The following is a 26,259-nucleotide window of genomic DNA, read 5'->3' as shown; positions in this document are numbered from 1 at the left end:
AGTATTATAAGGATATATAATTATTATGAATATAAATTAGCTCCCTTAATATAAAAATTTAATTTAATTTCTAAAATAATCAGTAATTACATTATAAAAGTAATATTATTTTATTTAATTCTTAAAATTTCATACCAAGGCGTCAATAAAAAACATCAAAGAAATATGTTATCATCAATATTTTCATTTTTATAGATTATAATGAATTCTAAAATGTTGAAAATTCACTCAAGACCGACAAATTTCAAATAATTGAAATATCCATAAAAGTTTGATAAAATCAAAGAACATGAAACTTTAATTTAATTTTAGTCTACTGCTGGTTATTTTGTTAATGCAATTTTTCAATATATTATTAGATTTTAGATAAAAAAAATTTAACAGCAATTTAACAGGATAAGCTATCATATGAACATATGTTTTCTTGATTATATCAATGAAGATTTTGATATAATCAAAAATTGTGTAGCCAATTTAGCAGTTGAACTTTCCAATCAATGAGTGTGGTGTATAGAGAATGTATTTACATGAACACTCATCATAAAGATGCACAATTATGATAGCATAGCTCACTTTCTATTCTCATTTCATTGTTCAATTAATATATCCCGTATATCTATGATTTCTACTTATTAAAGTCACTTTAATTAATATTCAACTATAATATACATGTTTATAAATTATAAAAGGAGAGGCTTCTTAACTATTTTTATGTTAAGTATTGTTTAGAATTATAATAAAAATGTTTTTGAGATTAATCAATATACTTAAATAGATGAGACAATTTTAATTGTTCATAGATATATATATATATATGTTATATTATTCTTAAAATTGTTTTCTTAATTATTACTGCTTTTCTTTAAATCTCTCATTATATATATTCTATTTCTTGACTAACTTTACACCAATTATTACCATGAAAACAATATAATGAATGTAATATTATGAAAATCATGTTATTCCATTGTCCGCGGTGCCAAAATACTTCATGGTTTATGATTAACATCATTTGCAAGATTCACCAAGAGGGGAACTCGTTAGGATCATTAAGGTTCTTACGAGCCAACGCGTCAACGCATTTGACAGAACATGTAATCAACAACGACGATGAGGTTATGGGTCTCCTCGTGTTCGAATAGGTAGTACACATATAGTAGATAATATGCGTTCGTTCTTGAAGACAGCCATCATACTAAAGTCCAATGAAATACGATTCATTCCCTTTGGCTGAAAAAAAAAAAAAGAAAAAATAAAGAAAAGAGCAATGAAGAAAAGAGAAACGATAACGTCTCACAGATATAGTTTACTTTGATCGTTTCGAAATCATCAAACCCGCAGTTTTATTTGTCATTAAGAGTTTTAATTTCGCCTCTTTGCTTATCTTTGCCGGTTCTTGGAAGCTTGAAATTATCTTCGATGAAAAGGTGGTATGTGATTCGTTACAGAAATTTATTTTAAAAAGAGAACCGATGCCATTTGAAGATCGGCGCCAACTGGTAATAAAAGAAAGATATAAAGGGAATAAGATAGCATCCTGATATATTTGTTAAAATGAAGGTTTTCTATATTCGTTCTTGTTTTTCATATCTTCTTTTGTGTGAGTATCAGTCGATAGAGGGAGAAGTCACTGGAAGTCGCGCAGTTTATCTGTGGGGAATCTGGCTGGCATTTTTATCGAAATCTTGAACGTTTTACTTCAGAAGATTATAGTCTTTCCATGTTGTTTATTGGACGATACAAAAGGAAAGAAAAGAAAAAAATGAAAATAAAAATTAAATATTTTCATGTCCTGATTCCTTTTTTTCTTGTTAAAAAGATGGAGAGTATGATATAATGGTAACTGTAATTTTTATGAAAATTAATAAAATAATGCAAAAAAAAATATAAATATAGTTATAGTTATAGTCTTTTAAAATATATAAATTTAAAAGATTATTAAAAGAAAGTATTAATTACCGTTATGAAACATAAAATGGAATTTTTAAAATTTCACTCAAAGAATTATTTCAATAATAATATTCGCTCATTAAAATTGTCTAATTAAAATCAAAATAATTGTTGATCTTGGTAGAAGTTGTGTAAGATAAATACTTTTGTTCAGTTCTGAAAAAGTATGCCCCTAAAAGTTCAGTATCTGTACGCCGATTTCTTTAGATTCATCGAATCGAGAACAGAAAGAGTTAGAAGAGAAGAATGTCGCTCCGCGTCGCAGGTTTCGTATGTCTCACAAAAACTTGAAGACCTTTGGTTCCTCTTGTCCCGACTCCATCTTCACAACTCGTTCGGCAAACTTGTTGTTCTTCTTTCGATGCATCCCCGAATGCAGGTCGTGCAGTTTCACTTGTCATTGCATCGCTCTTCTCACGATTTTTTTTATCAAAATTTATCCATATGCAATCATTGTTTCTTTTGGTTATATTTCCTTAAGTTCTTTTCATAATTAATTTTTTAAATTCACAAAAAAGAGAAATTAAAAATTTGAAAATTTTTTTTTGAAAACATAAAATACATGGTTTAATAGAAATTGTGTAACTTATTAATAGTTGAGAAAAAATATAATCTCATCGAAGAAATTAGTATTGAGTTTTATATATTTGATTTGCATACTTAACTTTTGTATTATAACTTTTCACGTTTAATTTGATTTAACTTGATTTACTTTGATCTATTTTCATTTTTGAATTTGTTTGATTTATGTTTATTCAATTCAATTGTTTAATTCAGTTGAATTTTAATTTTTATCTGTTTCAATTTATTGTTAATATGTTATAAACTTTATTTTTCATTCAATATTCAATATATTACAATTCAATTGTATTCATCTATAATTCATTTTAAAAATTTTATTAATTATTTTGTATGTTTTACATAATGTAATGTTTTTGAAATCAAGAAATATTTTACAAAATTTAAAACAAAGTTATGTGATTTTCAATGAAATGAGATCGCAGAATTATTTTAATGGAAAAGAATCTGCCCACTTTTTCTGATTCTTTCAACCTACCTTTCTATATGTGTTCAGAAGCCGCATCATGTTCTGCCTTTTATGGTAAACATTGTTTATCTTGAAAACTGTTAATTAGTTTTACTCGCGTTCATATTTGAACATTAATCGGGATCAAATATATTCAAATTCTTTTAAATATTATTCTTTATTGTAAACGAGTACTATGATTCTGTGCTATAAATAAGAATTTCTAAAAAAAAAGAATAAATACACAATAATGCAAGCAATTATACTTATATATTCCAAACGGTGAAGTTTATAACCTAACTTTTATTTAACTTTTAGTTTAATTTATTTTTCAATAGATCATATTTAACGTTATTTATATCATATTATATGGAATTAAATATAGTAACAAGATTAACACAATATAAAAATGAACATCTTTTTTAACAGAATAATGAATAAGAAATAAATAAAACTCTATGGTATAGATATATCTAAAATGACCAATAAAATTTTTATACATCCGATAAAAATTGTAATAACTTATAGTAATAAATAGACTCACAAAATCAAGTTATTTAATCACTATTATAATATAATTGTGAAACAATCTTCTGTATACAATTATCAAAATATTTCACGATCTTTCGTCATCGATATACGTTGTGAACTTTCTCGATTTCCAACCAACTTTCTGCGCTTGCGTCGATGAAGAAGAGAGTTAAGAAACTCGGTCGATGTGTAAAATCGATGTGTAATCTATCGATACAAACAAGCGATATATTGAATATTCGATACTTTCCCTTCGTTCTTGCTTTCGTGAAATCTTATTGGTCAACTCGATGAAATTAATTCTTTTAAATATCTTTGTATACAGTTTAAAAATGAAAGATAAACTTGTTTATAAAGTTTTAGGTTAGGTTTCGTACAAATTACAACCGAATTTAATTCTTATAGTAACAAATCCATTCTATTTTCTCGTTTACTTATTTTCAATTACTAAAAAGTAATTTAATTTATAATTTTGCTTCCGTATCATGATATTTCTCTTATTAACCATCAATAAGACTAAATAGGAAGAACGAGTGCATTTCAACGGAAATCAATGAAGGTAAGGTTAATGATAAAGAAGCCAAGCAGATTCACGGAAGAATCATTAGATCAGAGAAAGAGGGAAAGAAACAATACGATTTGACGGAGAGACGTACAGTTTTTCATAAATGTTCGTTAGCGCAACGCGAGGCACGGTAGAAATGCGATGAAAACACAACCCCTAAGAAAAATCGCGCTACCCCCGCGTACTGACCAAGCTTGAACGCGCGTGGAATGCGGCAAAACCCGATTTCTCGTTCTTTTTTTCGCCTCGTTACACGACTGATAATCGGAGAGGACGATTTTGTTGGAATCATGGGCTCGTTGGCGGTCGGTCACGTAGTAGCCGTGACTTCAGAACCCTCCTCCCACCATTTCCTCCCCTTGATTAGACGGTATATTAAATATTTCAACCGCTATTACTTTGGATGTACTCTAAGGGGTGGAAATTCATTCCTGCCGTTATGCGACTGGTTTTTGTTTTTTAACACATCATATGTGTCGACTTGAGATGAATTCAGAATTGGAAAAAAATTTACATAATACATAGGTATCTAGAAAAAGATGTTTTTTTTATTTTTATAGATATTCGTGAATTTATTATTGAATAAAATTTAGAAATATGGATAGATGAATGATATCCGAATTCCATAATATTTTCCATTTTCTCAGATTGATAAGTTATCATTCATTTTTCATTTTTTTTCATACTTCCTCTTTCTTTTATCATTTCTTGTAGTTGTTGCAGTACTAAACTACAGTTCCCACCGACACGTCTGATCACGTGATCACTGGGATGACGGTTGTGACTTCCCGAAATCGTTAATCGCGTTTAATAGGCAGATTTACGGGTTTTTGCGCGCGCGTGTTTCGCGCTCGACACGTTGTTTACGTGACCGCGTACGTACACGATCGTTTGTCAACCGTTAAACACTGGTCACCCTCGCTCCTCTCCTATTTTCCACCCTTGGTAGGCCACGGGCGATAGCGAGGTTCTCTTGATTAACGAGACACCCCATATATATCCGGAATACCCCCATTCCCCTTCGTTCACTTGTCCACCGCTAGGGGGGAGATCGCATTGTTGCATTCGTGCTTTACTGCATATTGCGCTGCTGGTACTGCGATCGCTATGCTGCCCTCTGACGTTTCCCTCATACCGGTTGAAGTAGACAATTTATCCGTTCTGTTCATTATGAAGAATGCATTGTGACGTTCCTTGAATAACTAATTGAGTAATTAATTAATTAGAAAAGAAAATATATTCTAACATGATCTATTCTAGCTACTTTGTTTTGATCACAATTACTTGACTAAACGTTTTATTGAATATTATACATATATTAGAAATTGATTAATTCGAAAGTTAGAATACAAAAAAAAAGTTAAAATAAATGAGCCTCGTGATATATAAATGGGACTTCTTTCAACAGTGAATTATTAAATCTTCAATTCTCTAATTTTTAATATGATCCATTGATTGATAAAATATTTCTTTGATAATTTATCCAAGTTATAAAAGTTCGTATCACCATTGTGAAATATACTTGAATGTGTGCAACTTGAATAATGCGTCTGTTTGGGCTTTAGCTTGAATTACTTCGCGTGTATCGTCCCCGCAGACTCGTTGTTTTAATGCCGCGTTAACCATCGATTGCTGATCCAATCAATATCCGATAAGCATGCTAAATGCCCGTCCCAGAGAGAGTTCGAAATTCCAATATTTAGCTCTTTATCAAGATTCGTTTTACCTATATACAGATATAAATAATAATTAATATTGATGATCCGAAAAGGAATTAAAATCGACTCAATCAAGTTGATTATATTATTCATAAGATAGAACCACAAGATAAACGTTTATTTCTTGATTATAATTATAATTATAATTTTATTGGCTTTATCCCATCTCCCCATTATTCAGTTCATATTAATATAACCATAATTCAGTTATTTCTCTGCTTACACTATTCTATTTCTTATTTTTCTTATTTTTTTATTTACTCTGTATAGTTCAAACCTTTTCAATATTTAATTTCATGGTATGAATGAACTTTATGGCAAACAGATATAAAATTCTATAAGAACCATTCATTACATGGTATTACAGTTCCATATTATCCTGTCTATAAAAATAATTCTCTCGCACGATAATTCTCAACTTTCTAATAATCTCCTTTACCAACCTACCCACTATCCTAACTACGATCCCTCTCCCCACAATCATCAACCACTCCTGGGCTATCCAATACACGATTCGAACACGATGATTGCAGTGGAAAAAGAAGTTCTATGCTGACGAAAAAAATTCACGCGGTGGATATTCATGCACGCAATCAAATTGAACCGGCATAAGCAATAGCGGATGGTATTGATAATAGGTAGTAAACGTGCATGAAGAAACAAAGCATAGAGAATCTCTGAAATGACGATGTTAAAAACTAATAATAATTTTTTAATATTTATATAATTTATATTATTTTTATAATCAGTAAGAGACATAAAAATAATTGTAATGCTGTATGTACGAGTTTGATGTTATTATTTGTGTATGGAAATTTAATTTTCAAAAATTTAGTTTAAAAAATATACTGATAGGTCTTGCGCTCGTCTATGAGATACCAACAGTCGACTCTTGACCACAAAGCAATAGCGACGTATGGTTAAGAGAAAATGGCGAGGGTGGGAATTAAATGGGGCGGACTCTTGATTAGTTTGCTCGTCCACCCTGTTCGGAGCATCCCAGACCACTCTCACGTTTAATCCAGCATTATGAATATTTTCTCCTCGTCTCGCAAGATACACTTGGTGAGCAGGAAAAAAAGCACACTGCGTTTTCAACCATTGAATACACAAGTTGACCCGTATATACTCGTTACATCTTGTCATATCTTGGAAGTTATTATTGTACCACTGATGGCCTTGCAGCGTCTTCCATATGCCTAGAATTGACCACGTCGTGGACAATTGAACTCATAAATTGAGAGAGATAGAAAATTGAAACGCATTTACGGAGATTTATATACGCAAAGGAATAATGTCAAATGAAAAAGCCATTTAATTCCGTTAATAAATTCACGGCAATCGTGGATTAATGAATTTCTAAATAATCATCATAACTTTTATCGATAATTCTGTCATCATAATGCATCCAGTATGATTGGAAAAATTTCGAATTATTGGAATTCCATTTATATTCCCGTGGAATCTTGATAACTTTCATTTAAATAATTTTGCAATTTGTTCCTCGAATCGAAAAAATACTTTTATCGCCTTCAATATCCGTAAATCCTAACCCTTGGAAATCGGCAACCGAGATTTCGTGTTATTTCAAATTCCAGGAATTACGAACAAACCGAGATCCTCCAAGTCTCTTTTGCGCGAGATTCGCGCGTCGCCGAAAAGGATTTCCACTTCAAAGCGGAGGAAGCCGCGGGCGTTAAATAAGTTTGGCTGAGTGACGGTTTGGAGGGGGGAGAAATCCGGTCGTTTCGGCCCTCTGAAGCGTTAGGACGCATTTTCGGATGCCGGTGCGTTGCGAGAAAATCGCTCCGAGAAAGACGGAGAAACAGTCTTCGGTCGTTTAACGACAGAAACCTCACCTCTCGAACCCTTAACCTCTCCCCGTGTACCCCGGAGAGAATGAATCTCTTGCTGGGTAATTAGGCAGATTACTTTCCGGAGTCGTTCTAGTGTCGGTTTCTTACTCGGCTCTAGCCCGGTATACATATATTTCGGTCGGTGGGGCGGAGGACAATTAAAGGAAGAAATTCTTTGGCTTCCGATTGGCGGGGGTTAAAGGGGACCGCAAAGAAGGGAGAAGGTTATACGGACGGTCCTGTGCGCAAGATAGAGCTTAAATTCACCGCAAGGCTAATCGAGTAAAAAGCACGTCTCTAGCGGAAGTAATGTCGCACTTAAAGAGAGCTCCGTGGCAGTGCCATGATTACCGAAAATATCGCGCTCCTTGTGGAAAGAGGGCACTGTGCGCGTCAGCCGAAGAAACACGAGTATAGCCGATGGTCGGTGGATAGCGTGGTGGGGATACGATCGAGCGATGGTAGGGGTAAGATATTTGGAAAAAGATGGAATGCTAGCGCGTGGATGGAAAATGGAGAGAGAAGGAACGACCGGCACGACCGGGCAAGAATATACTGTTTTTATTTACGAGCTATGGAAGATCCAGGTCTCGACTGCGGCGGTCTCCTCCCGTTAATTAAATAATATTTCTCGAGAGAGAAGCCCACGGGAGTAGCGGCGTAAAGCTACGATAAATGCTTGAAGAGGGGAGGGAAAACATCTCGCGTCGACAAAAAAAAAACATGATCCTGCTAAGAGCACTTATTGCAGTATTGAGATCGTAATTCAGAGCCGAGGCCTCGTAAACGTTTCCTTTAGTCGGACTTTTGGCCACTCTGATCTTTTCTTTCCCCTATTTTTTTTTTCCCTATATTCTTTTATAGTTGTGTTTTTTTTTTGAATGAACCACTGCTATCTTAGAGAGTTAGAGAGGGGGATGATTCTAGGCTGTCGATGTCATTAACGACTCAAGCTTGTGATTGATCGTTCCGATGGATGATGCGAAAATTGGAACCACTTGAGTTTGGACCAAAGTGAGATGAATCAGAGATGGATTGGTATATTTAAACTGAACAAATTTATTATGTCGTTGAGTGGTTACTTGTGATTTTATTGTTTGAGATTTTTGATGGTCCATTGAATGGAAAGATTTTTTGTTTTCTTTTGTTAATTATAAAATGATTTCTATTTCTTGTTATTCATTTTATGATTAGAATAAAATAAAGATAAATCTACTATTAAGTTCCTTCTCATTGATTTTAATAAAATATTTTACGAAAACTATTATTTTAAATAATTTTTTCTTTTATGACAGTAGGATTTATTTTTTAGTTAAAATCAGTAAATTGATCGAGATAAAAATTTAATTTTAAAAATATTCAATATTCTGTAAATATTTTTTATAATTATTAAGACTAAAATTTAGATTTAAATTCGTGAAATTTTATAAAATTTATGTTGATCATAAATTCTGTAAAAACTCGATCTGTTAGATTATCTCGATCCTTTAGAAGCATGTGCAGCAAAAACAGGATCGAGAATCGAGAGCAATACAATTACAGATATCTGGAATCAAAAAACTATTATTTATTTTTGTTATTTTTAATCATTTTCTTTATCTCGTATTTTACATATTTGAATTTATGCATTCAGTTTTAAATCTTATTACTAATAAACATTTATAAATATACCCAAAAGCTGTTAAGTCGTAATTTATATTAAGTATATACTTATTCGGTTCAAAGATATGTTATCTTTCAAGTTCATTAACATTTAAAAAGTTTTGGACTTTTGGTTTTCTTTATTGTTTTAGGATGATTTTTAAATTAAAATTTTATCATAAAGGATCCATCGTTTATAAAATCAAGTTTGGATTATTATTTTGCTTGCAAAAATCTTTTTTTAAACCAAAATAAATCTTAAATTGCTTTTTATATAACATAGCATAGAAATCTTAATTTAATTAAAAATTATAAACAAAATCACAATAAAAAAATACACATATAAAACCACAACAGTTTTAATTTAAATTATCTAATGAATTTATTATTATTTTTTTTATTATATTTTTAAAAGCATTTGTTTATATATGACTTAATAAAATTAAACATGTTAGATATTAACCATCTTACTAAACTTAATAAATGTAACTTAATAAAATTTAATAATCATGCTTCATTGCATTTAAAGTATCTTAATCTATTACATATTATTAATACCATCGTTTTAATCAACACATTAGTCTAAACTTATCCCTTTCCTAACAGTATTATATTATTATTTATGGTCTTACCATTTACTCACACATATCATTGATTGGATAAATTTCAAATTTAAAATGTTTTTCAATCAAGTTAAACAAATCATATTATTCTGATCAATAAATATACTATCACCTTATCTTGTATGTCTTTGCCTTAAGTTAAAATAAATAAATTTCCACCATATTTTATACATCAATTTTTCTGTTTCCTTTCATCTTAGAGAATCTAGACAAAATCTTTAGAATTTTTCAAAATATATTCCTTGAATATAACAACATCCTGTGTACGCAGTGCGTAAAGTAAAGCTGTAAAGCTCTCTTTCTGTAAAGCTCTTCCTTTTATTCATCTATTTGCATGCACCATGCCATCTGCATTTTCGAATTTAAAATAAAGGTGGCGTATTAATCTTCCTTATGGTTTCTCATGAACGTTCTTCTTCGTCCTTCTTCCTTTTTTTATTTTCCTCTCCTTTTCACTCCCTCATCCTTTCTGCCCGATTCTTCTCAACTACGCATTACTTACCACCGCGGTATTCTCTCTCTCTCTCTCCTCCCCCCTTTCCCTGTATTTTCCCTGACTCGAGCATATTTCGTCCTCCTTTTTCAAACAGTTTCGTTGGGACACGAAGCGTGGTCGTGTTCCTTTTTCTGGCATTTCGCTCGACAAACATCACGGTCGTTGTCCCGTCGCGAGTCTAGGACATGCGGCGCCCGGCATCCGCCGGCGTCTGGCGTCTCGGCGCTCATTCACCTCCCCCCCACCCCTCTTCTGACCAGTTGCCAATCTCTCTCTCTCTCTCTCTCGCTCTCGCTCTTTCTATTGGCCAATAAATGGGACAAACAAATTGATAACGCTCCTACAACTTGTATAATAAATAGTAGTGCAGTACATCGCTTTGATATTGATGCTTCTTTCTTATTTCAAAATATGAGTAATTAAATATGAATAGATTTTTTTTAAAGAGATTTCTTTCTGATTGATTATGAAGATGTAAAAGTAATTGCAAGTTTATTTCTTAATTAAATGAATTATTTTGATCCGATTGACAACTAGAGATGACGTTTAGATAATAAAAGCTACAAATTATCTTCTTTATCCAAGAGTATTTTGTTATCTTTGAAGATGAATTTAAATGAAACAAAATCGAGTATAGTTAATAAGATAAATTTTGATTGATTAAGAAATATTTCAATTCTTATTTTCATATACAAACTCATAACGCATTGTGTCCATCCATCTTAATCGTAATAGCAAATGTAGAACGAAATTAAACTTTCATTTTCTAAAGATTTTCAACCGCATCTTCTAAATCATTCATACTCTTCGGCTCACGAATTATACGCTCGGCCATTCAAATTACGGATGAAACCACAGCTTGCGATGTTGCACGCGATGCAACCTTTCTTCCGCCCGTGAGAAAAGTTGCAACGCGATTCAGAAAAAGGCTCGGGGCCAGGCATCATCACGCCCACATTCTCTGCCGAAACTGCTGATCGCTATTTAGATATTTTTGTATAAACCAATTCTTGAATAAAAGCGAGATACGATCATCGATCCATCGCGCAATCTGATACGTTGTACGTTAAAGAGGGATAAAGATGGAAAATACGTTTGTTCGTGGTTGCGCTAGCTATCGGAATTTAAGGGTACACCGGCTGGTTCCAGTAGGTAAGGGATCGGTCAGTAAATTAATTATGGCTTAAAGCATCGTTAGGATATGCCACAGCCAACCCAGTGGGTTCGGTTATTAGTGCAGTACATCATACTCGTCGTTCAGAGCTACCCTTCTCCCCTCCATTTTTAGTTTTCTTTCTTTTTTTTTTTTTGCTCGAAATTCGGTATTTATATATTCTTGTATTACACGTAGAATTTAACGGTTTTTTGTAAAGAGATTTTTTTTCATTAGACAAAATATATTGATAAGGTTTTTGATATTGATAATACTTTTTGTAAAGAGATTTTTTTTTCATTAGACAAAATATATTGATAAGGAAGAAGAAAATAGATATATGTATAAGAAAGTAAATATATCTACGTTTTTTTTTGTGATTAATAGCAATCTAATTGAATAATTCAAAGAATAATTAATTAAATGAAACATTTTCAATCCTAAATTATTGAATCATTAATTTAGCAAATATATGAAAGTTATACAATTTTTATTCGTCTGTTCCTAACTTTTCTATCCTATATATTTCTTGTGCAATATCGGTAGAACAATCGCAAATATCGGTAAGCTACGGTGTAAAGCGAAGAAATATATAGCGGTCGAGTGCTTAAGGTGATTAAGATGAACGGAATTGAGGATTAAGCGTTAACCAAACGACTTTTGATAGCTGAACCCTCCGGTTTAGGCCGGTTCCATCGCTAAAATCCCACGATTTTAAAGTGCCATAGAATGGAAAAGATGAAACTCGAAACGTTTGGCGAGCTTATCCAATTATAACGTATCGCTTGTTATAGGTTAGAATTCTCTTTCTCTCTCTCTCTCTCTCGAACTCGTGTTGTTGGTACGAAGATACGCAAGAAACGTATCCTCGATATATCCTGGTATTGATCACAGTCTCGAGTGTCGCTATGACTTAACCGTTATTCACATTGGATAAAAATTTCAGTTCGTATAAAAATAAAATATCACTAAAGTTTTTTATTCCAAGTTTCATGTTTCAAAATGACTGAAATTCATTACTTATACATACGTATTTTTGGTTATGTTAAAAATTTGAAATTCACTCACTTACACAGAGTGTCAAAAATATCAATATTCGATCAATTTCATGATTAAACTGAGATAATTTATATTTTAAATTATAATTTTAATTCATTGGATTTCATTAAATGTTAAAAAATATTCTTACTGTAAACGTTTTCTATTTGGATATTATTATTTTGACACACACATCAAAATGCGAGTAGAAAAATTGTTTTATTTTCGAATAAATTTTTGTTGTTCACGTTTCGGAATCCTTAATCTGGAAACGATGTCGTGGGTATGTAAAACCAGGACGTACACCGGAGAACAGGTCGTACGAGTAATCGTTGCTTGAATGCATCGGTGTACCAACGGCAAACAGGTCGGCTTTCACTTTAAGCTTGATTCACATTAAATGTGCTCGCTACGCCTCAACCTCTTATATTTCATGGGAAATACGAATCGCTGACAATTAATATCTCAAGAATCTCTTTTGATCCTCGATTTTCAAGGTTTAAAAATAAATCTTTATTCCTTACACATATTCAACTATAAAAATAATTATTTATACGAAATAATATTTAAAAAAATTAGTCTGAAATCTATGAGATCTATTTAATGTATATTCTCCAAATTGATTGGTTGAAAATTTATGCATTTGGAAATACGACTTAATATTTCTTTTCATATCATAAATATTTTCAAGGTTATATATAATTATTATGTCTACTGTTTACATGATAATTTAATCGAACCTAACCTAGAAATAAGATAGAATCGTAAATATTCGATTTTTCAAGGATATATATAATTATTACGTTTACATGATAATTACGTTACATGAATTACATGAATTTACGTTTCTACTGTTTATATGATAATTTAATCGAACCTAACCTAGAAATGAGGTAAAAATAAATAAGACAAAGTAAAAATAAATTCGAGTTGTCATTGATATATAATATAAGGGAGCAATAATAATCGAACTTTTTTTTTTTTTTTATCTTAAACACAGTTGCTTACCCTTTCACGCGTTCTCTTGTACGCGAAAGTTATCGAATTTCATATATACATATACCTTCCTAGGAATGCAAGCCGCGTAACACTATACGTTGGTCACGCACGGAGGATTCGCGAGAGCGACGTATATGCGTGGTATTATGTATACGCATCTGCCAAGTCAATCGAAAAATTTCTATGGTTCGTAATGTGGATCAATCATTCATTTTGCCTTCATATATATATATATATATATATATATATATGTAAGTATTATTGGAGTAAAAGATCAATATTAATTGTTTATAATATATAATACTGCTATAATACTATAATAATACAATATGTTTATAATACTGCATATAAAATAATTATATATATTAAAAGTAAAATTTTGAATGATAATGTTTTTTGAAGGTAAATATTTTATATTGTGATCAATTTGGAAAAAAATTTGGAAGTAAAATATAATTTAAAAAAAAGAAATGTTTGAGATATAAGAGAGTTTGCTAGAATTGATTTATAGGTTAGTCGAATTACATCGAAGTGATTATTGTAATAGGAAGTGATTGATTGTTAATATTATTAAGAATAGTGATTCAATTTACAAATTTTTGAATGGAAATAGGAATATTTTATTAATGATTTCTTAAAGATATGTAATAATAGGATAGATTAAACAATTTTTTTGCAAATTATAAAATATTGCAGAAAAATTACAATTGTATAGACATAATTATTTACAATGATTATAACAGAATATTTTCTATTATATAATTAATATTATTCGATAACTTAGAATTATACAAGTCATTATAGAATATTGATTTTTTTCAAATTATAATTTTGTTTGATTTTACTCAAAAAAGAGACAGCTATCATTTACCCTTCTTATTTCTTTCACATCGCATTATTTTTGATTCGTTATATCGTCATTCATTCTCTCGTTTCTTACATCTTTCTCTCTGTTCTCTAATCACCTTGCATATTAACAGAGTAGTATTCGGTGTGGTCTTCGACGCGCAGAATTACATCGCGTTGAATGAGAAAATCCCGCAGACTACATTATCCTTCATCATCATTAAGAGGATGATCTTAATCTCTCATAAATGATCGTGTCAATAGAGAATCGTTATCTTTCTACTCAAAATGTAATGTTTTTTTTTTTTAAATATAATCTAAATTACAAATAAAAATTAATAAGTAATGTTTTTATAGGTTATGTTTAAGAAAGAAAAATTTACTTTGCTTAATTTTTTTTCTTTTTTTAAAATACATTGTCGAATAAAGAAAATTAATTATACGATATAAAATTTATTGCGTAACGTGGTAGGAAAGCGTAATGCAGTGATGTAAAATTATCTGGAAGCGTTATGGTGTTTATGGAGATGGTCGTAACCCTGTGCACGTTGTTCTAAATAAAATTATCAGCCGGAAAACAGGAATCCATAGAACTGGAGGAGATATCACACTAGAAAACTACCAGTATTACAAGTTTTATAATTTTATGAAGCGACTCCTATGCTTGTAGCATCGGCGATCAAGTGTACCTGTGTGAGTATAATGTAACACAAGAACTCGTGACATACCATATACGTGCTGCTCGCTTTATGTATCCTATTCGAGATTCAGTTCAAAGGAAAATTTTAATGATTCCAATGAACATATATAACGTCTACATAATATTTATTTTTTATAAAATTAACTGAATAATACATTAAATATATATTTGTTTTAATCTTTTTCTCTAATTCTATTTATTTAATTTCTACATATTATATCTTAAAATAATTTTGAAAAATTGGCTATTTGAAATTAATCTGAATCTAGAATTCTAGAATTTAATATTTCTTTCTTAAATATTATAGATTCTTCTCCTTCTTGCTAATTGAAAATTTACCCTCCCATCATTTATCGTTCTCCCTTCTTATCACAAAACGTATACACGCACACAATTGCTATTTAGTCACACTGGCGCATTCCTACGATTCTTATTTCCAAACACATGGTCACATTTCGCCCTCGAAATACTCGTACCATTATATTGCAGGGTGGATCCGAATGGATGTCACGAAACTTATATACAACCTATTCAACATCTCAGAAATGAGGAAAGTATTGCAATACACATGGTCAACGAATCATTCGTTTCTTGGATATATATATATATATATATGAAAGCTCTATTCTGTAATAACAATATTTTTTAACAAATCACCTATTTCTATCTCTATCATCCATCTCTCTACTCGATAACCAGACAAATTTTATTCATACAATAAGAAATCACAATTTCTCAATTTCATATATAATAAACTGATACAATAATAAAAAAAATATTCTTAAATAAAATAAAATGTTAAAAACGATTTATAAAAATATATATATATATATATATTTCTTGAAGGAGGATTAAGAATGAAGATTGAAAGAAGAAAGAATTTTATTTTTTCAACGATATAAAATCTTATCAATGGACGTCTGTTGCACAAACGATTTTACGATCGCTCGGTCCTGTTTCTCTGAAATCTCTCCAGAAACAGGTCGTGCCCCCCAATCGTCACGAGGCGTTCCTCGAACGCGTTCCGATACGAGAACCCTCGTAAGCCGCCCCTCACCCGTTCCAAGCTCGTTTTTTACTCGAAGTAATTTTTAGGGTGGCGACCGAACTGTGACCATCGGGGCAAAACTCTCGAGTTGGGGAGGGGTGGGAAGAAGTTTTCTCTCTCCAAGAAAGATCGGGGTACCGATTCGAGTGTCGTGCCACTTTCGCGCTACCCCCCTTTCTCTTCCTCCCCCTCCTCCTCCCGCGGCTGTACACCTTTCTCTTCTTTTCCAACCCCTCGAGATGTGAAACTCGAACGGAATACCCTATTAGGAACGGTGCACGATTTTTGGAGATAATGATCCTCGAACTTTTCCAATGGCCCTCCCTACATATAGCCTTTTAACTTTGCCGCGGATTACGGTCAACTTTTCCTCCTCCAAATATTTGAATTAGGAGGGGGGGTGTACCGCGTTAATAAGCGGGGTTGGATTCGATCATTTCGGGCATTTGATTGGAGGAATTATTTTTATTTAAATGTGCGAATAATTTTTGGTGAATGTAGAGATGGAAATCTAGAATAATCTGTACAAATCTTATTACAAGATTAATAATTTATTGTAAAAAAATTTGTTACGATTATTACTAAAGCTAATGTTATTACATATTAGATAGGAACGATATGGAGTGTTACATAACCGTGGTTATAATAGATAGATTAAAAGCGTTGAAACGGAAAGTCGTTTAAAAAAAAAAATATGTCGACCGCAATTATCCCCCTCGTCGACGTATGCAACTTACTGTATTAATCCTAGTTGCGTGATAGATACGACGTTTCTTGTGGTCGGAAAACGATTCATAACCGCAAAATACCTTAATACGTCTTGAAAGGTTGTTATCATTTCTTCGCCTCCCATATTCTCTCCTTTCACGAGAGAAAAATCACTTTTTCCTTCCTCGTCATAACTTCAAATCAAATCCATTTCTTTCTCGTAATTCCATTCATCGATGAATCGAGTCGATAAAAATTATTTAACATTTTTTTCCCCTCCAATAATAATAATAATAATTTAAATTTATTTTTCCTATTTTTCTTTTTTTTTAAATTTTATTATGTTGAGCAAAGATTAAAAGGAGAGAGAGAGAGGAAAAAAATTCGAAGGTTTTTCGATGAAAGTAAATCGGACGTGACGTGTTTATCTCCTGCATTATTCGTAGCCGATATCGATTTCCAGAAATTCACCTTGTTTCCTATATTCTCACTCTTGGGACCTGGTTTTTGTTCAGCTCTCCGTGCGTTTCGGCTGCTTCTAAACTGAAAGGGGAAAGGAAGAGGTGGGGAGGGGAGGGGGCAGAGACACGCGTGGCCGAAGGGTTGGACGGACCGTGGTGGAAAGTGAGTTTTCCACCACCCTTCCGCTTTTTCTTCGTTTTCTACTCGCCACGTTTCCGCGCACGCGTTATTTCGTGTGAATGCTACGCAGTGGTATACACAGGGTGACACGCAAAAATTCTTCTTTTGTTCATTCTGTAAAGAAATAAATTTTATAGTAAAAAAATATATGTATAAGAAAAAAGATAATGTTAAGTAAGTAAAAAAGTAAGAAATAAAGGATGTTTAATAAGATTTTAATGTATAATAAAAATGGAAAACAATCTGGTAATATTATGGAACTAAATGTTGAATATCTAAGTTTATATGTTAAGGAGGTTGTTCAAAATTTTTTTGATGTATAACTGTAAGGTCTAATTATGTGTAATATCTATATTTTTATTCACACTTTCATTAAAAAAAATTGTTCTTCAAGGTATATTAATGATAATGGTAATGACAGTTATAATGACAATAGAAAACAATGGTAAGAATAATAAGAACAACAATATATCATATTTATTATGCGAAAACAAGATGCTGTGTGGATGAGCAAGTGTAATATAAATGAGATTTTAAAAAAAAAAGACATGATATTCTTCCTTGTGCTATAAAAGATGCTATTCAGTTTTATTTTAATGTGTTTTGAAAAGAAAAAAGATTGAGAAAAGTAAAATATAGACTGGTTCTGCAATATATAACAAACGAGAGGAAAGTCATTTAATATCTGTTTTATATCTGTCTATAAGGAATCTTGAAAGTCGCGTTGTCTATTAATAATTATTATTTCATTCCAGATAGTTGATCTGTGTGTTGATGTGTGTGGATGGAAAGAATATTTTTCTTCTAAACGATATCTCATTGAGGATGATATTATAGAGAGTAACGTATTATCAAGAGACTTTTGACGAGTTCATATCTATCATACTAGATAATAGAATGTACAGTTATAATATATATATATATATGTACAGATATAATCTTTATGATATAGCCTGATTATAAAGTTCAGTTTATCGTTGAATACATCTTTGATAGTTGGTGTATTCGCAAATTTGAATACATAAATTTACATAGAATTGGGTAAAACATACTTTTAATTTTGCCTTATGAAGATGAAGATGAAACCTAATATCTGAAGCATTGTATCTGGATATCATTATATCAATTCTATTTATTATTTGATGCTTTTAATTAAAATCACATTATATCTTACATAGACTCTATAGGGCTATCTCAGGTTAACTGAATGCATATCTTGAATGCACAAAGAATGAGTAAGTAGGGATACTTCCTCCATTTTCATCCTTTATTTCTCGTAGTTAGTGTACTTTCTTAGAAGTAGTGCGTGAGAATAATTTGAGTTTAAACGTAGGATTGTTTTTTAATTGCTAATTGATCATGAATCTTCTATCACATTTCTTAAAATTTTTTTCATAAAATTCAACATAAGTTAGTTTTAAACATGAGATATTTATTGATACAACTAAACATAATAGCATGTTAACATATAATAATACATTTCACCATGGAAACTGAATTGAAGCCAAGCCATACAGTTCATGTTCCCTAGACAGAGAAGCCATAATCATTTTTCAGTTGTGTCAGAGATTTAGATATTATTAGATCACAATGGAAAGACATAACATTAACAAACATGATAATAGTAAGTCAATCAAGATCTATTTTCTTTTTTTCTAACAGGCGAGTTTTATTTTATGATAATAATTATACTCCACCCTGTATAGACATTGGTGAAGCGAAGAGGAATTCTCGTATATCTTCTGCTCGCCGGAGGCAGCACTCAGCCTTCGGGATAAGTTCGTTAGAGTGCCCTGCTGTCTTCTGCTCCAAGACACTCCCGAAGGACGAGGAGGGTCCTTCGGTATTACCTTCACCTTGCTCTTCAGAGGCTTCCCGCCCCTTCAACTGTCTTCTAATTTCCAACGTTTCGACGATCGTTCAATTTTCACAATTTACGGAGCCGTTTAACCCCTATAGGTATTTCTCTTTTCTTCTTTTATTTGGCAAATGATGATTTAGCACCTCTGACGATTAATGGATTTGATTTTGATGTGGTATTCATTTCACACATTTCATTTCATTTCACAAAATATTTTTATTGCTGACCTGCAATAAGAAATATAGATAGATTCAGATATAACTTGATTGATATAATTGTACTTTTAACATTTAACATTTGAATTATTTATTTTAAATTGTAATGATTTTGCATTTGTGAAAGTCAATGTTGAGAGAAATTAATTTATTAGTTTAGCATTAGAGTTGATATTAAGAAAATTTTGAGTTTGTAGAATAAGATACAAGTTTGGCTTATGATACTCAAGGTTGGCAATTCAGGACTCAAGTTATTCGATACTCACATCTTCAGAGTCGTGAAACTCGATACTGGTAATACAGGACTCATGAAATTGGATACTGTGGATATCGAACGTTGAGAATATGATAGAGAGCATTGGAATTGTTTATAATATAATAGAATATAGGTCACGTTTAGAAAGTCTGGGAAGAATCAGCAATTTCAGGAACAATGAAAAATCCCAAGGATGTCGAAAATCTAAAAATTCCAAAAGAGATTCAATAAATTAGTTACAATATTATAAAATCAAAAACATATAGTCATCATTTAAAAAAGTTACATAAAAATGAAAATGATTTATTAAAAAAACCTTATTTTCTTTTTATTACAATTTATAACTGAAAAATTTTTATTCCAAACATTTTTTTTTCAGATCATTGGAAACACCTCATAGTGACATATTCTATATGCTTATTTTCTACCAATCTATTTGGTCAAATCAATTTCCTATATATTTTTATCTTCAACTCAGAAATTCTTCTCTTTCTTGAAACAAAAAAAAAAAGAAAAAAAAGAATGGAAAGAAAAAAAATTTTCGATCAGTCCATTCGAAAAATACCGTTCCAGCTAAATTGACTCGACGACAAATTGGTATTGCACGGTTACCGCCGTAGGAAGGCATAAATGTTATTCGAGCATGATGATGATGATCGATGCGGCGCGCTGGATTCAAGCTTGAATCACTCGCTTTTCAGACGCGTCGTGTCCTGGCTAGTGTGCAGGGACGACGGGTGGCCAGACAAAAAACGTGTTCGCTACGAAGAATGGACCTTGATGCAGAGAAACTTGCTTCTGGCGAATCGAGAAACGACCTCGAGAATCTCCTGATTCTCGGGAAACTGTTTCTCTGGAAAATTGTTTTCCATGAATTTTGCTATTGTGATATTGTGATATGCCTTTGTGGAAAATTGGTTGGAAATTAGTTTTATGAATGTTCTAATTTTTTTTTTGTTAATTTTTTAAGAATTTTTTAATAGTTTTCATTTTTCAATGTATATATAAATAATATAAATAATATAAATATAATATAATATAATATAAATAATCTTTTATAGAGATATCTTTTTTTTCATTGTCCAATTTTTGGAAATATTTGGTGGAAATTTCTTTCTTTTTAATGTAATAATAATAACATAGAAGATTATGAAAATTTTTTTTACAAAATTTTTCATATTTTAGAATAAATATATTTATTGAATTATGAATCAAGATAGAGAACATCAAAATAGAACAATTGATTAATTTCTTAAAACATAATTTTTTTTTCTTAAAAGATTTCTGTAACAAAAATTATTACTTAAAGATAAATGTATCATTTATAAGAAGGCAAAATCAATACCATTACATTTCAAACATGATTAAGAATGCAAATAATTCCAGACTGAAAAAAGAGTCCATGATCTACTGATTTTTATGTCTTATAACCATATGTACCCTGATATCCAAGAATATTATCTTATCTAATCTGCAAAAGAGAATTCTCAGAACATGAATTAAAACTGTGGAGATAATATTTATTGCAACAGAATACGTTTAAGAATCCATTAACGAGTATTATATTATTTAACTTATATAAAATTTTATTTTATCTCTTAAATATGAATTTTCTTTGAAAATCAACTAAATATAATTATTAGAATATTAATTAAATTTAATCAAATATATATATATACATATATAACATATACATTTTATCTCTTTCTTTAATTATTATCATTACAAGAAATCATTATAAGAAAATTATGAAATGCATATAATTTTTACTTTAATTTTAATTAACTTTTATTTTAATTTTAATTACTATATTTATTTATAATTATTTTCTTAAACTTTTTTTTAAAAAGATTTAAATATTTTCAATTTCTGTTAAAAAACTTTACAATTCTGAAATTAAAAAATGAAAATTTGAACTTTAAAATTTATATTTTTGCTTTGAAGTGTGAAATTTAAAAAAAATCAAAAGTAAAAAATTTAGAGATTTTAAAATAAAAAATAAAAAATGTGGAAATTTTCAAATTTTTAAAATAAAAAGACTAGAACAAAAATCAAATTGTACCTCTATTAGTAGTAGTAGTTTCACACTTTTATCCGTCAGCGATAACGAATCGTGTCTCTGCTATATTTATCCTAATCGTCCCCTTCCTTTCGACTTCCTTCACGCATTTCCAACATACAGCTGGTGTTATTCTCGAGGAACCTTCTGCAGAAACTTCTCCTCGTTTTCGGATCGATTGCGCGAGCCAATCGTCGAGGACACGGACGAGCGCGATTTACGAGCAGTCGGCTTAAAGCTCACGATCCTCCTCTTTCGAGTTGCTGCTTTACTTACGCAACCGTGCGAATTCTACTTCTCTCTTTCACTCTACTCCTCTTTTTCCTTCTTTGTCTTTGAATCTCAGCTAGAGACCGTCGACGACGACAGGCCCCTCCGACGATAAACCCTCTCATCGACGAGGGGCTTATCGCTTCGAATTATCCGCGCTCAGGAAGAAGAGACGAAAAGGAAGAAGGTAGATGAGAGAGAGAGGGGGAAGGTAGAAAGGGAAGATTGTCGTTTGTTTGAAAATTCGATGAAATCGTTTTAGTGAAATCGAATGGAAATTGTATTTAAATATTTTGGATATTGTGTTGAAATATTATTTTAATTAGATTTTTAAAATTGGATTATTTTTAGGATTAATATATATTTATAAATTAAATCATTTATTCAATGATTAATTGTTTAGAAATTTTAAGAGTTTGTTAGATAACATTTCAGAAATAATATTCCATATTAGAGTTATGATTATCGATATTTATTGATATTATTATCGATAAATAGAATATCGATATATTATTGATAATTCGATATATGGGTAATACATCGATAATATATCGATATCAATATATATATCGATATATCGATAACAAATGAAAGTAATTCCTATTTTTTCGTATTAATCTATTATTAAAAATATATAAAATGTTTAATGATTACGTATATGTAAATATTTCATTGATTTTTTCACATATTCAAAATATCTTTAAAATATTAACGCGAATAAAAACAGTTTAAATAAATTACAATATAATTTTTCAATATTTTTATTGAAACTTATTACGAAATAATAACATTTTTACATCTTAATAATAATTTTTAATAAGAAAAAATAAAAATTTTAGTTACTTCTATTCGTTAATAATATTTTAATGATATTATTGATATATTGAAGATTATCAATAATCACAATTCTAATTTTAAAAAATAATGGAGTTTTGAATTTAAACTTCATTGTGGAATTTATATTTATTTTTTAAAATTTGAATATTTTAGTTTATTTTTATAAATATATTAATCTCTAATATATAATCTTATCTTAACCTATACTTTCATATTTATGTTATATTCTCTTGCATCTTTGGATTTCTGAACATTTCACATTTCAATGTATAAAATAAAAATAGTAATAAAAAATTGTAGATTCATTAATATTTCATATTTTTTTTAACACTCAAAGAAAAATAAAAATATTATATTTTATACAAGCTTTTCTGTGATGATTAATATAACCACAAATTTCATCGAAGTTAACCTCTTTTACGAATTTCTTTCTGTTTCACAACCAATGAAAAAAAGTAGAACTTAAACTCAAACCATACCATTAATTTTCCCACGATTATCTTGGAATAATCGTCGATGAATTTTTCAGGCAATAATAGTAGAGTGAGAAAAGATCCAAGCGGCACGTAACTCGTAAATCGAGCGGATCGACGTAATTCGAGGCAAGTTGCATGCGCATGCGCATTGGCGAACTTTACACCCAGATCAGTGTTGGCCCCTCTGGTTACTGCAAAGCCAGGATAATTTATCGGCAATAATAACGCAGGCAGCAGTCGGTCGCTCGTCAAAACTTTCTTGCCCGATGGCCGCACATACATATATCACACCCTCTCTTAGTTCCATCTTCGTTCTACTACGGCAAAGTTTTCCGTTTAATAAGTTTCAGCAATTTTTCACTTTTCCAACAGCGTGTTATTCGGAGAAACAGAGAGTAGAAAAGGGAAAGATCGTTGATTTTTCGTAGGGTGAAAACGACTTTCGCTTTCAAACTCGCATTAAAGTTGTCTGTAACATTCATCGAGGATTTGAAGTGGTGATATGTAATGGATTTTTTGATAAAGAAGATCATAAAGTGATTTTGTGAAGATCAGGTATTAGATTAAAAATCGATTGTTTTATTTAATTCGTAATAATAGTAAAAAAGATTTAGGTTAGATTTAGGTTAGAATTCTTTTAATATTTAAATAATAGATTACATGCGTTAAAAATTGTTAATTTTTAGTTTTGTTTTCAAAAAATATAAAATATTATTAAAATAATAAATTTATAATTTTAATTAAAATAATAAAAGTTTTTCTTGTTAAATATTAATATTATTAAGAATATGTGAAAAAATGTGTCGAAAAAATGTTCTTAAAATTTTCACAAAGTATTAATTTTGTCTAAATTAGAAAAATCTAAAATAAATGACTCTTATAAAACCGTCTTTAATTTTCAAATTTGTTGAAAGAAGAAAAATAGTGCAAAATTTGTTTCTCATCTACTTCGTATTTGACGCAACTAAAATGAATAGCATTTAGTATTTCAATATATTTTCATATCCCACATATAACAATTTATACGAAAATAACTGAAATAAATTTTTAAGTATAAGAATATATTATCGATATATTATAATATGTGGGCATATTATGTGAAGATTATCCGAATATATCGTAATGATATTTCCCATAGATTATGCCCATATTAAAATCACATTTACATAAATATGTAAATTTTTTATATAAGATTCATATCGATAATCGAACAATTTGATGAAAATATAAAAATATTAAAATTAAGTATGTATGTGTTTAAGTAGAAATTTATTATATTCAAAATATTAAAATTAAAATTCCTAGATAAGAAAGGAAGTTAAACAATGAAGAAAGTATAATTGTTCTATTGCAAATAGAACTATTGTTCCAGTCTTAATTATGTGATTGAGGTTATGAACATGAATGAGGTTATGGATATGAATGAATAGAACTACGATTTACTTGATTGTTGAGTTGATCTATTTCTTGAAATATAGATTTTTATGAATTTCAGTGAAATATGTAAGTGTTTATTATTATTTGTTAAATTTGTATAAATTTATATTTAGCTATGATTATAATCAAATGTTAATACTTAAAGTATTTTTAAGCAAAATACTTAAAAGAAATTTTATAAATGAAATTATATCAAAATTCCATAAATATTTTTTAAATATTCTTTTTCAATTTTTAGATTATTAAATATTTAAAAAAACTATTTAAAAAAAGGAAGAATAGAAACAGTTGAATTTATCAAAAAGATAAAAAAAAATAGATCAAAAGAAAAAAACACTTTTCAAACAAAGAACAATGATCGGTATAACTGGAAGAACCACACAAGTAAAAATTAGACAGTCAGCAAATAGGAAACACACGAAAGGGAAAGCAAAAGAGCGAAAGCATCGCATCGATGGAAGGTGAAGGGGGTTGAGAGGAGGTTGGCGGAAAAATGTGGAAAGAGACTGAGCTAAATTAAAGGGCGTCGCGAACAAAGGCGAATGTGCTTCGAGAGCAAAACAGGCTGCAAGTAGTATAGGTGTGCGCTACATAGGTGGCCATGGGGGTGTCTACGTTTGCCTCTTCGTGTCAGATCTAAGCGCGTGGCTGTAGTGTTGTTGGCTGACGAGAATAGAGATGGAAAGCGAAGATACGCAGTGAATTTCAATGTGTTCTGTGATTCGTGCCCAGAAAACTATTTTCCTCAATGTGGTTGAAGAGAAAGAAAAGAATGAATGATATAGAAGAAACAAAAAAGAAAGAAGATCGAAGGATGTATACAAGAAAATGATGAAACTCATTCAAAGAAGGATTAATCATGGCAAAATTAAATTAAAAATTAAATTTAAAAAAACGAATGAAATTAAAGGAGCAAAAATCTGCGAATTTGATCTAGAAATAATATAATATATCATAAATTGATTTAAGTATATATAGAAAATATAACTACACTTATGAATGTTGATGAGAAAATTTATGCAAATATTAAAAAGAGATATAAAGAATCTTTGTTTATTACATTTTTTGTTACTCCTTTAATGATATTATATATGATATATGTGTAAATCATTTATGATCTTATTTAATTAATTATTTAATGTTTTTGTTATATTTGTTATATTTCTAGATATATTTTGCCACTATTAAATCAATTATATGATAATTAATATGATATGAACTGCAATTGATTTTAACAAATATTCTTTTGTTATATGATTGATATATAATAACAAGTTTCATAAATTTAAATAGATTCTCTTTGGTTT

At 30.3% G+C, this 26,259-nt stretch overlaps 3 protein-coding genes and 3 long non-coding RNA genes across 15 annotated transcripts in view; 3 read left to right on the top strand and 3 right to left on the bottom strand.

Moving 5' to 3' along the window:
- LOC410724 (protein prickle) overlaps positions 1–26,259 on the top strand; it is an 89,249-nt gene that overhangs the window by 6,349 nt on the left and 56,641 nt on the right. The gene's annotated exons all lie outside the window — the stretch shown is intronic.
- Positions 819–2,725, bottom strand: LOC100577891. The gene is made up of 3 exons (XR_001705584.2): positions 1,960–2,725; positions 1,311–1,843; positions 819–1,230 (listed from the first exon to the last, which is right to left on the bottom strand). It is a non-coding gene; the product is annotated as an uncharacterized LOC100577891 (long non-coding RNA).
- LOC107965530 lies at positions 2,781–3,774 on the bottom strand. Its single transcript, XR_001705587.2, has 3 exons — positions 3,522–3,774; positions 3,008–3,200; positions 2,781–2,825 (listed from the first exon to the last, which is right to left on the bottom strand). It is a non-coding gene; the product is annotated as an uncharacterized LOC107965530 (long non-coding RNA).
- On the bottom strand, positions 18,953–23,817 carry LOC100578133. Of its 5 annotated transcripts, none has more exons than XR_001705577.2 (4): positions 21,936–22,523; positions 20,439–20,726; positions 19,884–20,077; positions 18,953–19,629 (listed from the first exon to the last, which is right to left on the bottom strand). XR_001705577.2 is itself a non-coding variant. In XM_006569612.3 (2 exons), the coding sequence occupies exons 1-2, from the start codon at positions 23,795–23,797 to the stop codon at positions 19,606–19,608; spliced, it is 303 nt and encodes a 100-aa protein (XP_006569675.1). In that variant the 5' UTR covers positions 23,798–23,817; the 3' UTR covers positions 18,953–19,605. The 5 variants fall into 5 exon arrangements, 1 of the variants encoding a protein (XP_006569675.1); XR_003306546.1 differs by lacking the exon at positions 20,439–20,726 and having other exon boundaries at positions 18,953–19,068; positions 19,239–19,629; positions 21,936–22,510; XR_411584.2 differs by lacking the exons at positions 20,439–20,726; positions 21,936–22,523 and adding an exon at positions 23,519–23,635.
- LOC100578184 lies at positions 19,064–20,615 on the top strand. 2 transcript variants are annotated; one of them, XM_016916284.2, is made up of 3 exons: positions 19,082–19,165; positions 19,248–19,500; positions 20,253–20,615. In XM_016916284.2, exons 1-3 carry the CDS (start codon positions 19,132–19,134, stop codon positions 20,368–20,370), a joined length of 405 nt encoding a protein of 134 aa, XP_016771773.2. In that variant the 5' UTR covers positions 19,082–19,131; the 3' UTR covers positions 20,371–20,615. The 2 variants fall into 2 exon arrangements, with proteins under 2 accessions (XP_016771771.2, XP_016771773.2); XM_016916282.2 differs by having other exon boundaries at positions 19,064–19,500.
- LOC100578057 lies at positions 23,704–25,900 on the top strand. The gene is made up of 3 exons (XR_001705586.2): positions 23,704–24,070; positions 24,821–25,018; positions 25,191–25,900. It is a non-coding gene; the product is annotated as an uncharacterized LOC100578057 (long non-coding RNA).

This window comes from Apis mellifera, linkage group LG1 (assembly GCF_003254395.2).
Source record: "Apis mellifera strain DH4 linkage group LG1, Amel_HAv3.1, whole genome shotgun sequence".
NCBI classification, from domain to species: domain Eukaryota; kingdom Metazoa; phylum Arthropoda; class Insecta; order Hymenoptera; family Apidae; genus Apis; species Apis mellifera.
Note: the sequence above shows the minus strand (reverse complement) of the source record. Positions and strands in the feature narration are given on the sequence as shown.

Excerpts from the sequence above, each read along its gene's own strand:
- LOC100578184 (XM_016916282.2), top strand. The coding sequence starts at position 19,157 with ATGATAATAGTAAGTCAATCAAGATCTATTTTCTTTTTTTCTAACAGG. Across the intron at positions 19,501-20,252 it reads GAGCCGTTTAACCCCTATAG|ATCATTGGAAACACCTCATA; the intron begins GTATTTCTCTTT and ends TTTTTTTTTCAG.
- LOC100578133 (XM_006569612.3), bottom strand. The coding sequence starts at position 23,797 with ATGTATGTGCGGCCATCGGGCAAGAAAGTTTTGACGAGCGACCGACTG. Across the intron at positions 19,630-23,518 it reads TAATCGTGGGAAAATTAATG|GTCAGCAATAAAAATATTTT; the intron begins GTATGGTTTGAG and ends TTCTTATTGCAG.